The sequence below is a fragment of the Lolium rigidum genome, chromosome 4 (genome assembly GCF_022539505.1).
Source record: "Lolium rigidum isolate FL_2022 chromosome 4, APGP_CSIRO_Lrig_0.1, whole genome shotgun sequence".
Taxonomy (NCBI): Eukaryota; Viridiplantae; Streptophyta; class Magnoliopsida; order Poales; family Poaceae; genus Lolium; species Lolium rigidum.
In genome coordinates, this window is record NC_061511.1 from 202889503 (window position 1) to 202902562 (window position 13060).

Consider the following 13060-nt stretch of genomic DNA (forward strand, 5'->3'; position numbering starts at 1 on the left):
ACCCGTCTATGCGGGGACTTACAACCGAGGCGTAGCACTCTTTGGGGATGACGGCCGGGTGATCGACCTGTCAAAAGTACGAGACTTTCTCCGACCACTTGACATCTGCGGCACGGCCGGAAGCGTGGCGTTCAAGATCCGGAGCGCCCGATTTTTCGCGCGGACAGTTGGGGTTCCGAGGAAGGTGTGGTAGGTTCCGACACTCTTTTTGCCGAAGGGATTGGATTTGTTGGCTGCGGTACCCTCCTTGGGTTCCGGCGAAGCGTCGTTCTCATCCATGGCCTCGAAACTGTCCTCCTCTTTGTCCTTGTTCTTGCCCTTGCCTCCTTTGCCGCGTGGGCGGTGCTTCCGGGCTCGCTTGTATCCTGCCTCCGGGTCGTTCTTCAGATCGTTGACCCACTTGCAGTTGCGATTGGTGTGAGTGGATTTGCCCGTAGCCGGATCCGGATGAGGCCAGGCACGGCATATCCACTGTATTCTTCGTACGTTTGGGGGCGCGGGATCCAGCTGCGGTGACCTCGTCGGCTGCGGCTGCTGGCCCCGCTACTGCTCCGCCTCCACGTCCGCAGCCTCTTCCGCCTCCTGAACCTCCGCGTTGGAACGTCATGGCGACCATGCCGGATCCTCCGCCTTTCTGGTCTTCAGGGGGTTCTTCCGCTTGTTGCTGTTGCTGACGCCATTATCATGGTTTTTCTTCTGTTGGTGCAGGGGTATGGCTGTAGCTGCGAGATCTCCGCCTGCGTCGTCATCGGCGGCGGTGTGATCGCTGGCGATATTTATCATCTCGTCAAGAGTGAGCTTGTTTGCATTCACCAGGCAAGTAAGCTTGTGGCGCAGCAGCCCCCCACGCTGCAAACCACCAATGAAGGCGTGCATTCTTTGTGCGGTTATCTACGTTCTCGCACTCGTTTACGGTCGCTAACCATCGGGTAAGGAAACTTCACGGATGTCTCACCCTTCTTCTGGATGCAAGCTTGAAGATCGCTGGTGGTGGCCGGTCTCTTGTAGGTGCCCCTGAAGTGGTTCTCGAAAGCCTTCTTCAGGTCAAACCAGCAAAAGATGGTGTTTTCCTCGAGGTCGCTGAGCCAAACTCGAGCTGGACCAATAAGGTACAACTGGAGCATGCGGCAGGCTATATTCGGGGTTCCTCCGGCAATGGTTACCGCATTGTAGTAATCCTCAATCCAGGTATCCGGCCTCTCGCTTCCATCATAATGCTTCAGGTTTCCAGGTAGCTTAAGGTTCAAGCTTCTTGGCTTTGGTTCCTCTCGGATCATCCGGCCAAAGCACCTTGGACCAATGTAGTCGGATGCTGTACTCATTGAGCGCTCCGAGCATCGCGGGGACCGCCACCGGGTGACTTTGAGGCGGGAACGGGATCTCCGGCCTCCGCCTCCGCCTCCACTCCGGGTGGTGGCAAGGGAGATCTGCGAGGGGGCACTGCAAGATGATCTTCCGCCTTCGGACTCTCGGCGCTGCTCCCGCGGCTGGCTCCGGCTTCGGTGGCTCCTTTCCTCTTGGTGGTGGTCGCCTCCGTCGTTCCGGCTCCTGCGAGGCTGAGGTGCGCGCTCTTCGTTCTGGCTCCTCCTTGGTTCAGGGTCGCGCCCTTGGCTTCTGCGAGGCTCGGGCTCGCGTTCTTGATTCCGACGAGGCTCAGGCTCGCGGTCTTGGTTCCGGCTCCTGCGTGGTTCCGGCGTACGCTCCCTGCTCCTGTCCCTAGGAGGCGGCATGTTGTCGCGGATGTTGATTCCACCTGGCCCATGGGGCCTGGTGTTTCCGGCAGGACTGCGACGTCGAGGGGGTAGAGGAGGACGTGAAGCTCGGGGTGGTGCTGATGGAACACGGTACTTGTCTCTGCCAGTATACATCGGATCCTTTCCTTTTGCCGGATTTTTCGGGGTTGAATCCGAGGGCACCGGGATTGGATTCGGATGTTCTCTGACTTTCCTCCTGCGCTCCGTGGATCCGGTGCACGATTCGCCATCACGGTTCTGACTTGCTATGGCGTCCTTCTGCGCGGTGGATATGCAATGTTCCGGATTGGATTCTAACCTGCGCGAGTGTCCGCCTTGCTCTCTTCGCTGCATTGTCTGAGGCAACGAGCTTCCAGACGTAGTTGATGTCAATCTCCTCGTCCTTCTTCTTCAGGAGCTCCGCAGCCTTCTTCATGTTATCCTTTGGAGTTGCGAGCGGCTGTTGTTCTGTGGGTGTTGCAAAGGTAATCTTGCGGGGAGGGATGGCTTCTCGAGCGATCCTATCAATATCCGCTTGCGCAGAGGCTACCCTTTCCTCCCATTCCTTTCGGAGGCTCTTGACTGTCGCCAGCATTTCGTCGACTTCACGATCCTTTTTTAGGGAGTGGTCCACAAAGTTTGCAGCTAAGGTTCTTTCTTCCAGCATTGCAGCTGCGGTCTGGCAAACTTCGAGCTGTTGCCAGGCATCTCCCCGCCTTTTGGCTTCTAAGGCCTCCGGGTCACGCAGCCTCCTCGGGAGTTATTGGTTTGTTGAGAATATCGAGGCTGCGCGACTAAATCCATGCGCGCTTGCTCGACCATCTCTTCGGTGACGAGGACATCCTTTTGTGGTCGTGCCCGATCTAAGGGAGACCTTACATTGGATGGTCCTGGGTCGGAGAGTGGAGTCTTCGTCTTCCGTTTCCTGCTGATCCAGGCGGTGCTACGGTTGCTAGAACTGCATCGGGTTGGGCGGATTCTACGTCAGCTTGCTCACCGCCTCCGAGTTCCTCGAGCTTGCGGTTGAATTCTTCTGTATTCATGGATGAGGCGCCGTCAGCTTCTTCCCCGATCTCGAGCTCCTTCGTCAAGCGATTGTATTCTTCTGTGCCTATTGAGGAGGCATCGTCGGAATTTGGGCTCAAGTTACCGAGGATTGATTCCTCAGGGTTTCCGGCTTCCTCTTGTTCCGGAGCGTCGCTGTCTCCGACTGCTTCTTGCAGATCCGGAGCGACGTTGTTTCCGGGTGCCTCAACCTGCAAAGGATCGGCCTCGTCTGGTGGAGGGCGTCTCCCGCGGTATGGGCCAAGAAGTGCACGAAGTGACACCTTTGCTTCTCTAACACTCGGGAGACCCGAGACGAATCTGCATTGGTCTTCCACCGTTTTCTCCTGCTCAGGGGCGGATTGGGTGGGCTTTGATTTTTCCTGATCTAAGGCGGAACCTTCCTTAAGAAGCTCCTGCGACTCAGATCGGATCTTCCCGACGGCGTCTAGCTCAGCGGCGGACGCGTCAGCGTTACTTACCAGTGCGTTTCCGTTGGAATCTACGGTATCGCCGATGAAGATGTGGATGCCGCCGATTGGGACGATGGAAAGCTTGACGGGGTTTGACCTAGCCGGAATCCAGAATTCGTCCGGAGGGACGATCGGAAAATTCCCGGCGTAGAGTACACGCCCCACAGCGATCGAGTCGTCGTAGCTTCCCATGGCGGAGCCCTCCCGGTTCCGGCCTCCAGACGCCTCAGGCCCCACGGTGGGCGCCAACTGTCGTTGCCTAATCGACAATACCTCGGAGGAGGGATCCTCACGAGGAGAGAAGAAGTAAGGGGCCATAGGGCGGAGTGCACACGGGACGGTGGTACGCGAGTTACCCAGCTTCGGAACACCTGCACGATGACAGGGCCTACTGCTGCTTGTCTGGAATTATCTGGGCGCTTGCGCGTTGTTACAATGGTTGTGGTTGTGCCTCTAGGGCTCCCGGGATCCGGCTTATATAGACGCACGGATCTAGGGTTTACATGGAGAGTCCTAGCCGAAATACAAGTTGCCTAACTACGGTACAATATCTTGCCGTGTACGTCAAGGATCCGCCTTCCTCCTGGTCGTGCTGGATCCGGATACTTTATGGGCCTCCACGGATCCGGCCTCCTTCGTAGGTCGGTTGGGATCCGGCTCCTCGTTCCTGGGCTGGACTTCATCCTTAATGATCAACAGCAACTGGGCCGCCCGATGGGCCGTATGCCACCATCACCATCTGGGGCCACCCGGGCTTGCCAGATCCAGGCCATGTCGTTGATATACCCATAAAGTATACCCACAACAACGCCCATCCGAAGTAGGTGGAAGAGCTGGTGGTGCAGAAGGAGGGTCGCCCCGGTAGGCCTTCAGGAGACCGACGTTGAAGACGTCGTGGAGGCGCGAGCCCGCAGGAAACTCAAGGCGGTAGGCGAGCTTGCCGATGCGCTCCAGCACACAGAAAGGTCCGGCGTAACGAGGGCCCGACTTGCGCCGGGAGCGCGGGTCCAAGGACTGGGTCGTTCGGTGAAGAAGTCGGAGCCAGACCCAGTCGCCCACTGCAAACTCCGCCTCGCGATGATGTGCATCATAGTACCTCCTAGCTAGCTGCTGAGCCTGAAGAAGTCGCTGGCGCGCCTCAGCCAATATCTCGTCGCGAGTACGCAGCAGGTCATCCGCCGTCTCAGTACGGGCCGTGCCAGACGCATAGGGAAGCATCGTCGGTGGTGTCCTCCCGTAGACCACCTCAAAAGGAGTAGTGTGCAGCGCGGAGTGGTAAGACGTGTTGTAGCAGTACTCGGCCCACGCGAGCCAGTCCACCCAAGCTCGTGGACGATCCCCGGTGATGCAGCGCAGGTACATGGCGATGATCTTGTTGACGACCTCGGACTGGCCGTCCGTCTGAGGATGAAACGCCGTGCTCATGCGGAGCTTCACGCCCGCCAACCCAAAGAGGTCCCTCCAGACGTGACCCGTGAACACAGGATCACGATCACTGACGATGGAGGACGGAAACCCGTGTAGGCGAACGATGCCGTCGAAGAAGGCGCGTGCCACGGACGCCGCCGTATAGGGATGGCCGAGGGCGATTAAGTGCGCGTACTTGGAGAAACGGTCGACCACCGTGAGGATAACGGACTTGCCGCCAACCTTCGGCAGCCCCTCGATGAAGTCCATGGAGATGTCCGCCCACACCTGGGACGGCACGTCCAGCGGTTGCAGTAAGCCCGCCGGACAGAGCGTATCCGTCTTGTTCCGCTGGCATGTGACACACGCCCGCACCCGGCCTCGCACCGGGATGCCATCCCCCGGAATGTAAAAATCAGCGCGGAGACGGTGCAGGGGTCTTCCGGACGCCCTCGTGACTCGCGAGAATGCGCCAAGGACAAGGCCCGGTGGCGCAGGTCTCCATGATCCGGCACGAAGATGCGGCGCCCATGGAGGAGTAGTCCCTCGTCCGGGCGCCATGGTGCGGCCAGCTCGCCGTCGGCCAGGCGCTGGCGCAGCTGCTGCGCATCCGCGGCCTTGGCAGTAGCGTGGCGAACCTCGTCGATGAAGGCGAAAGATGGCCCGGAGTGGATGCAGAGGGCCGCACCGACCGTGGGCGCGTCCACGGCGTCGTCGATGTCGCGGCGGGACAGGGCGTCAGCGACTGTGTTGAGGCGGCCGGGGCGGTACTCGACGGTCAAGTCGAAGCCGAAGAGCTTGCTGATCCACTGATGCTGCGGCACTATGGAGAGGCGCTGATCCAGCAAGAACTTCAGGCTGTAGTGGTCCGTGCGCACACGGAACGTCCGGCCCCAAAGATACGCCCACCAGTGGCGCACCGCCTGAACCATCCCGATCAGCTCGCGCTCATATGCGGCGAGCTTGTGGTGGCGCGCGGCAAAAGGGCGGCTGAAGAAAGCGAGTGGCCCCTCGCCCTGGTGAAGGACGGCGCCGAAACCGATGCCGGAGGCGTCGCAGTCCACCACAAACGGCTCGTCGAAGTCCGGCATCTGAAGAACGGGACCCGTCGTGAGTGCCCGCTGCAGGGCGGCGAAGGCCGTGGCCACCTCCTCGTCCCAGGAGAAGGCGTCGCGGCGAAGCAGGCGCGTGAGAGGCGCGGCGATGAGGCCGAAGTCCTGGATGTACCGCCGGTAGTATCCCGCGAGGCCCAAAAATCCGCGAAGAGCTCGCGGCGACTGGGGCGTCGGCCAGCGGCGACGGCGGCGACCTTGTCCGCGTCCATCGCGACACCGTCGGCGGAGATGACGTGGCCCAAGTACGCGACGGAGGTCGTGCCAAACGAGCACTTCGAGCGCTTGAGATGAAGACGATGCGCTCGAAGCTCGTTGAAGATGATGGCCACGTGCCGCAGTGCTCCGCCCAGGATGCGCTGTAGATCAAAATATCATCAAAGAAAACAAGCACAAAGTGGCGTAAGTAGGGGCTGAGCACGTTGTTCATCAGGGCCTGGAAGGTCGCCGGCGCATTGGAGAGGCCGAACGGCATCACCAAAAACTCGTAGTGGCCATGGTGAGTGCGGAACACCGTCTTGGCGATGTCGTCCGGGTGCATGCGCACCTGATGATAGCCCGAGCGCAAGTCGAGCTTGGTGAAGAAGCGCGCGCCATGCAGCTCGTCCAGGAGCTCATCCACGACGGGGATGGGGAACTTGTCCTTGGATGTGACGGTGTTGAGGGCGCGGAAGTCGATGCAGAAGCGCCACGTGCCGTCGGCCTTGCGCACAAGGAGCACGAGAGCGCAGAACGGCGACGTCGAAATCCGAATGATGCCCTATGCGAGCATGACTGCCACCTGGCGCTCGAGCTCGTCCTTCTGCAGCTGGGGGTACCGGTACGGCCGCACAGCGACGGGCGCCGTGTTCGGCAGCAGGTGTATGCGGTGGTCACAGGGCCGCGAGGGAGGGAGGCCCTGCGGCTCATCGAAGAGGTCGCCGTGCTGCTGGAGGTAAGTCGGCCGGAGAGCGGATGCGCCTCGTCAAGCGCGGCGGCCATCCGGTGTAGCTGCGGGGATGCGCCAGTGCTGCCCAAGCCCGTCCAGTGAACACGGCGGCCGCCCTCGCGCCAGAAGATGAGGGACAACACGTCGAGGTCCCACAGGATGGGGCCTAAGGTGCTCAGGAAGTCGAGGCCGAGGATGAAGTCGTAGCAGCTCAAGTCGATGCCGACGCAGTCGATAGAGAATGGCTCGTCGCCTACGAGCACGGGAACCTGTCGCGCCACGCCCTGGCACGTAAGACGGTCCCCGTTGGCGACGGTGACGCTGTACTTCTCCGATCCCGCCGGCTGGAGAGCGAGGCGGCGCATGGCGGTGTTGGACAGGAAGTTGTGCGTCGAGCCCGTGTCCACCAGCGCAGTGAGACGCTCCCCATTGATCGTCACCGGGAGCAGCATCGTCTTGGCCGTCTTGATGCCCGCCATAGCATGAAGAGAGACGACGAAGGCGGACGCGTCGACCGGCGCGTAGGTCGTGACACCCGCCTTAGTGACGGTGGCGGCCGCGAGCTCGGCGGTGAGGGCCTCCACGTCGGCGTCGTCGACGGTCTCCAGGTAGAAGAGGCGGGCGCACGTGTGGCCTGGCGCGTACTTCTCGTCGCAGTTGAAGCACAGCCCCTGGCGGCGCCGCTCGAGCTGCTCCGCAACCGTCAACCGCTTGAAGGGGCGAGTCGGCGCAGGAGGGCCCGCGGGCGCAGCGGCCGGAGCGGGGCGCGGCGGGGCAGTGGGCGTCGGGGCGGGTCGGAGCGCAGGACGAGCGCTGCCACGTTGCGCGTAGACCTGCTGCATGGCGATGGCGCGCTGCTCGTAGGCCCGTGCGTAGTACATGGCCGTCTGCAATTCCGCAGGCTCGCGCATCTCGACGTCGACGCGGATGTAGTCGGGGAGGCCGCCGACGAAGAGATCGGCGCGCTGCCGCGCCGAGACGCCCGGGGCATGGCACGCGAGCGCCTGAAAGCCGGTCGGCGAAGTCCTGGACCGTGGTGGTGAAGGCGAGGCGTCCCAGCTCGGCGAGGCGGCTTCCGCGTAGGGTCGGCCCAAACCGCTGGAGGCACAGGTCGCGGAAGCGCTCCCGGGACGGCATCCCGCCTCGTCCCGCTCGAGGGCGTAGTACCAAGTCCGCGCGGCGCCCGTAGGTGATAGGAGGCGATCCACATGCGGTCGGCGCCGAGCGTCCGCTGTCCCCGAAAACCGCTCACACCTGGTTCAGCCCGAGCTCGGAGGATCGGTGGCGCCGTCGTAGGTGGCAAACTCCAGCTTGGTGAAGCGGGGCGGCTGCTGTGCCAGAGGCGGAACCTCGGGGGCGCCCTCCTGGCGGCCCGGGTTGATGGACGTGCTCACGGCGAAGGGGCCCGCAAACCCGCCAGGACCGCCAAAGGGGTGGGCGGGCTGCTTAACCGTCGTCCGCGCCGCAGTCTGAGTGTAGACGGGCGACGCGTCGATCCATGTGGGAATTGGCGAGGGCGATGGCGGCCACCACGCGGGGCGACCGTTGCTGGCGGTGGAGGCGGGCGGTGGGGGCGGCGGCGGAACGGCGGCCGGTGGGGGCGGCGGCGGAACGGCGGCCGGTGGGGGCGGCGGGTGCTGGCCGGCCTTGATCTCCGCGAGCTCGAAACGGATGGCGCGGAGACTGTCGGCGAGGTCCGCCAAAGTAGCGGGCAGGAGGTCGAGGCCCGTGGGGGCGGCGGCGGCCTGGTCTCCATTGGCGGCGGCGGCGGCTCCCTGCAGCGCGTGGGCGCCTGTCATGGCGGCGGCGGTGGCGGTGGTGGTGTTGGTGGCGGCGGCGGACGTGGCGGCGATGGGGTCGACGGGGGGACTGTTGGAGCCCATGAGACCTAGGCAATCTGATACCAAAGTGGTAGAGACTAGGGTTCTACCGGATCTAGGGCGGAGATTGTAAGGGTGGAAGTGAGGGCGGAGAGGCTGGAGAGCTCGGCGCCGGCGGCTGGGCGCCGTCGCGGAGGAAAGAGGCGGCGGCTAGGGTTGGTGCGGCGGGGGCACAGCCGCACAGGGGTCTCCCGTCTCCTGTAATGATACTGAATATTGTCTGATTAATCTCGAAGGGATACAAGTGTTTATATAGGAGGACGGCCTCCTCTAAACCCTAATTTACTTAGGCTAAGCCCCTAATTTATTTGGGCTAAGCCCATAACTAGCCATTAGTGGACTTCCTGCGTGTATAGGTCAAACCGACCATAACATTAGCATGCTTGATTTAGGCCTTTCTGGACAGCATAGTTGCGCTCCTTTGCCTTTTTTGGTTCTAGTTGTCATTCCTCTGTGTTGTTGTTAAAACACCGATTGTCATTTGTGCTTGGTGTGCCCAATTTTATATCAACAACTCTAATACATAACGACTACTAATCTGGGTTGTTTTCTATCGTTTTAGTCTGCAAGCATCAACCAGTTCCTGAAACCTGCTGGAGTAAGTTACTATGGTGGCCGAGGACGCGGCGGCAGGGGGCGCGGTGACCGCAGAGGCTTCAGAGGTGGATTTGGTGGGAACTATCATGCCCTGCCGGCCGCTCTGGCGATTGGGAGAGTGAGGCTATGGTTGCAAGTGGGTGCCTGGCAAAGCTAAGGCATCTTTTCTTTCCTTTCTTTCCTTCAGTCTAGTTCGTTTTGTTTATCCTCTGTACTTCACCAGCATTTGTCCCGGTTCCTCTTAATATATTGAAGCAGCGCTGCTGCCTTCCGTAAATAAAAAATCACATATTTTTGTTTGACTGCTATTAAGGTAAATAATCATGCATTTGCTGAATGAAAATTACAATATACAAGATCGTCGGTCCATTAAAACCAGACCAAACCAAAAACCACCTCTCGCTCTATGTCCTGGTGTTCTTGTTCTGCACAAACTCACATGAATATATGTAGCTGTAGTACGGCGGTATGGGGGATCTCCAGCCCAAGACCTCAAATTTGCCGCGCGGCATAGCGCTGTAGGTCCCAGACATAAGATCCACCACTGTTAACCTCGGAACTTCGCCGTGAGCAGCAGGCCCTTTTTGGTGACCATGATGTATCAGAAACAACTCACGATCCTCAGAACCTCTCAGTCTTTCAGGGATGCTCCAAACGTACTGGGTCATATGATCCTCGGGATATTCACCGAACACCAAGGTATTATTCTGCATATACTTACTAACCTGTCTGAGAACACTTGACCAGAACTGAGCACTGAGATTTTTTCTCAGTACGGCGGCAACAACATATGCGGATAGGAAAGACCCACTCATCTCGATGGCTAGCTCCATGGCTATGGATGCTAACTTCGGGTGCTCCTCTGGATCCGCTCTACGAAAAAGGAGCATCTTGAAGAAATACCAGTAAGCTTCTTTAGACAAACATGCTAGCTTGATGGCTTCTGTTGTTCCAACACTGACCATCTTCTCTGATCGGCTAGTGATTATGATTTTGCTCCCATGTGCCATGCATCTTTCAGCAGTCTGCAACAACCTCTTCCACGCCCCGCCGTCCACATCCCCTAACAGCTCAATGACAACCAATGACCTTCCTTCACCGGAGAGAATATTTTGATGCTTGATCAAGCAATTATCTCTAAAAGTAGCTGCCGTTTCATCCGTAAGGTTGTTGCTGCTGTAGAGCAAGATCAAGGAGAAGTGATTGCGCACACGCTCATCATTGCAAACATGTTCCACAAAAGTGCTTTTCCCAATAAGTCGAGGACCAACTATTGGTAGGACACCCAAATTTCCACCAACTAGAGGCTCAGCTTGTAGCAAGAAGCTGATGGCTTGTTCCCTCTCCATTTGGCGGCCAAACATACAGTTGTCTAAAAATAAATAGGAGCTGTAAGGTTGGCGGTACATGCGAGGGTAGCTCATCAAAAATATAGCAAACTCCTTCATGTCAGCAACCATGCTTTCTAGGACAAGAACAGCCTGTTTTAACTTCTTACTGTTGTCTCTACCAATTTCCATGCTCTCAATTTGAGTGTTGCTAGATAGGCGGCGAAAGCGCTTAGCCGGATTAAATTTGGATTGAGCAAACGATGAGAGACTGACCTCCTCATCATCGGTCTTGTTGGTTTTGCACTTGAAGGAGTCGAGAAGGTAGTACCCTCTGAACATTTGTTTTATCATCATGCTAACCTGACAGATCATCCCTTGGTTTCTGATGCACCTCCCCTCAGCCTCCTCGACGACCGCTGATATCCTCAGAAGCAGTTGGTGTAGCCTCTGCAGGTTATCCTCGATGGTTGTCTCCTCATTAGCGGTCGTCTGCTCGCGACACTTCTTGACCACCACGGATATGGCTCTGCTCACAATATCACTAAACGCTGCAGAAATGAGGGCATCCATTGTTAAGAATGAAGGAACAAGAACTCCACCAGGCTTTTCACTAGCTAAACTATGCTCCAAGATTGAAGGATTTAGGCAGTTTCAGACATTGAACGTTCAACTGAAAGCTTAAGAAGACAATTGTTGGCTCACCCAAAGTTTGAGAAAGGGGGGACACTGAAACAAACACTGAAATGGGGGGTGGTGGGTGGGTGTGGGGGGATTCTCCTAGTCTTTGTTGACTCGCCCGACGAATGCGACATATTGTTGTTTCTGAAGAAAAGTATTTGTTTTTATTTAGAGGTGATCGTTGTGGAAACTTGATACTGCATGTTCCCCACCGTTGGAATCAACAGCCAACAAGATCATATTTCTTCCCGTTCTTTTAAATACCTGGCAGTGGTTGTGTTTGCTAAAATATTTGTGTTGATTGTGACTTGTGGCGCTGATCTCTGTAGCAGCGCGCGCATACAGGTTGCCTGAACTCCCCAGATGGTTGTGTGTGATGTTGTCTCAAGACACTGTTAACCCGTAGGAACTCCTCCAAAGCCTAGCTAGATGGTTCTCTGAGCTCGAAGGAGTTAAGCAGTTGTTGACTCGATGACTTTAATTCGCAAAAAAAAGAGACTCGATGGCCTTACACGGACTGTGGAAAGCTTCAGAAAGCAACTGCGCATAAATTTCAACAAAGAAGGCGCTGTCATGATAGAAGAAGATTATTTGCTTTTGATTTGAACGTCTGCTTGGTGGAAACTTGACAGCTGTTGAAAATCCCAGGAACAAGACTGACTGGCCGAAAATCCCGTACTCCACATCTCATCCTTTCTTCAACAGACGCCTTATTGGTGGCCTCCAATCCATGCATGTCACCGTGATAGAAACTCGGGCATTCTGCTGCTCATATTGGGTATTTCTGAACGATTACAAAAGCTGTGTGAGCAACCACTTAGTTGGCTGTTTTAGCAACGCTTGATTGAGGCCTTTCTGGATAGCATAGTTGTGCTTCTTTGCCTGTGTTGGTTTTAGTTGTCATTGCTCTGTGCTGTTGTCAAAACGCCAATTGCCATCCGTGATTGGTGTGCCCGGCCAATTTTATATCAGAAACTCTGATACATAACGATTACTAATCTGGGGTTGTTTTCTGTCATTTTAGTCTGAGAGCATCATCCTGAAACCTGCTGAAGGAGTAATGTACTATGGTGGCCGCGGAGGCTTCAGAGCTCGACTAAAACAAATAATTGTGTTTGTGTGTGGATCATTCACCCTTGCGTCAGTTGACTTTGTAAATCAAGAGTTGCTTGTCACTTGTCAGAGTTTTGTAGCCTGTTTTGCACCTGTCACCAATTCATACATGTCACAGACTTGTTTCAGTTTTGTGGTATGATGCTGGTATTCGAAAGCAACTTTTATAGCTTGTAGACACGTAGGGTGAAGAAGTGCTTGTTGCAAGGAATAGATAAAATAAAATCTCTTGCGGATGGACAGAGTTGCACTATTGCGGCCATGAAAGACATTGTTGTCACCTTTGATGAAATACTGTACATCGTCACTGCCTAGTCTCCGAAGCTGACGAAGGCGCACAGACATATCTAGGTGCTTTGATTTTGGCCATTCTGGACTGCGTAGTAGTTGGCACTCTGCGTTAAAACAGGACTTGCTATTAGTTATTAGCGAGCCTGGTTTTATATCTACACCTTGACTTTTTACTACTTATTATTACTAATCTAGGATTGTTTATGTCGTTTTTAGTTTGTGACATCATCGATTGAAGGAGAAACATACCTAATAGGGCTTGAGGTTGCGGCGGGGACGTGTGAAGTGTCAGATATCTTTTACCATCCCATCCACATATCCTCTGCTTTAACCGACCATATATTTTTATGGAAATAAGCCTAGCTCAATTGGTTGGGGGAGGAGGGAATATCTAGTGGTACAATGTCTTCCTGTGCTACACGATTCCAACAATCTGTGCCATCCAATTTGAGCCAACGGATAAACTCCATCAA

At 56.6% G+C, this 13060-nt stretch overlaps 1 protein-coding gene across 1 annotated transcript; it reads right to left on the bottom strand.

Moving 5' to 3' along the window:
- Positions 1-9452: 9452 nt before the first annotated feature.
- Positions 9453-11224, bottom strand: LOC124706864 (disease resistance protein RGA2-like). The gene has a single exon (XM_047238530.1). It carries the CDS (start codon positions 11073-11075, stop codon positions 9579-9581), a length of 1497 nt encoding a protein of 498 aa, XP_047094486.1. The 5' UTR covers positions 11076-11224; the 3' UTR covers positions 9453-9578.
- Positions 11225-13060: the final 1836 nt, after the last annotated feature.

Coding starts and splice junctions, on each gene's coding strand:
- LOC124706864 (XM_047238530.1), bottom strand. CDS start 11,075: ATGGATGCCCTCATTTCTGCAGCGTTTAGTGATATTGTGAGCAGAGCC.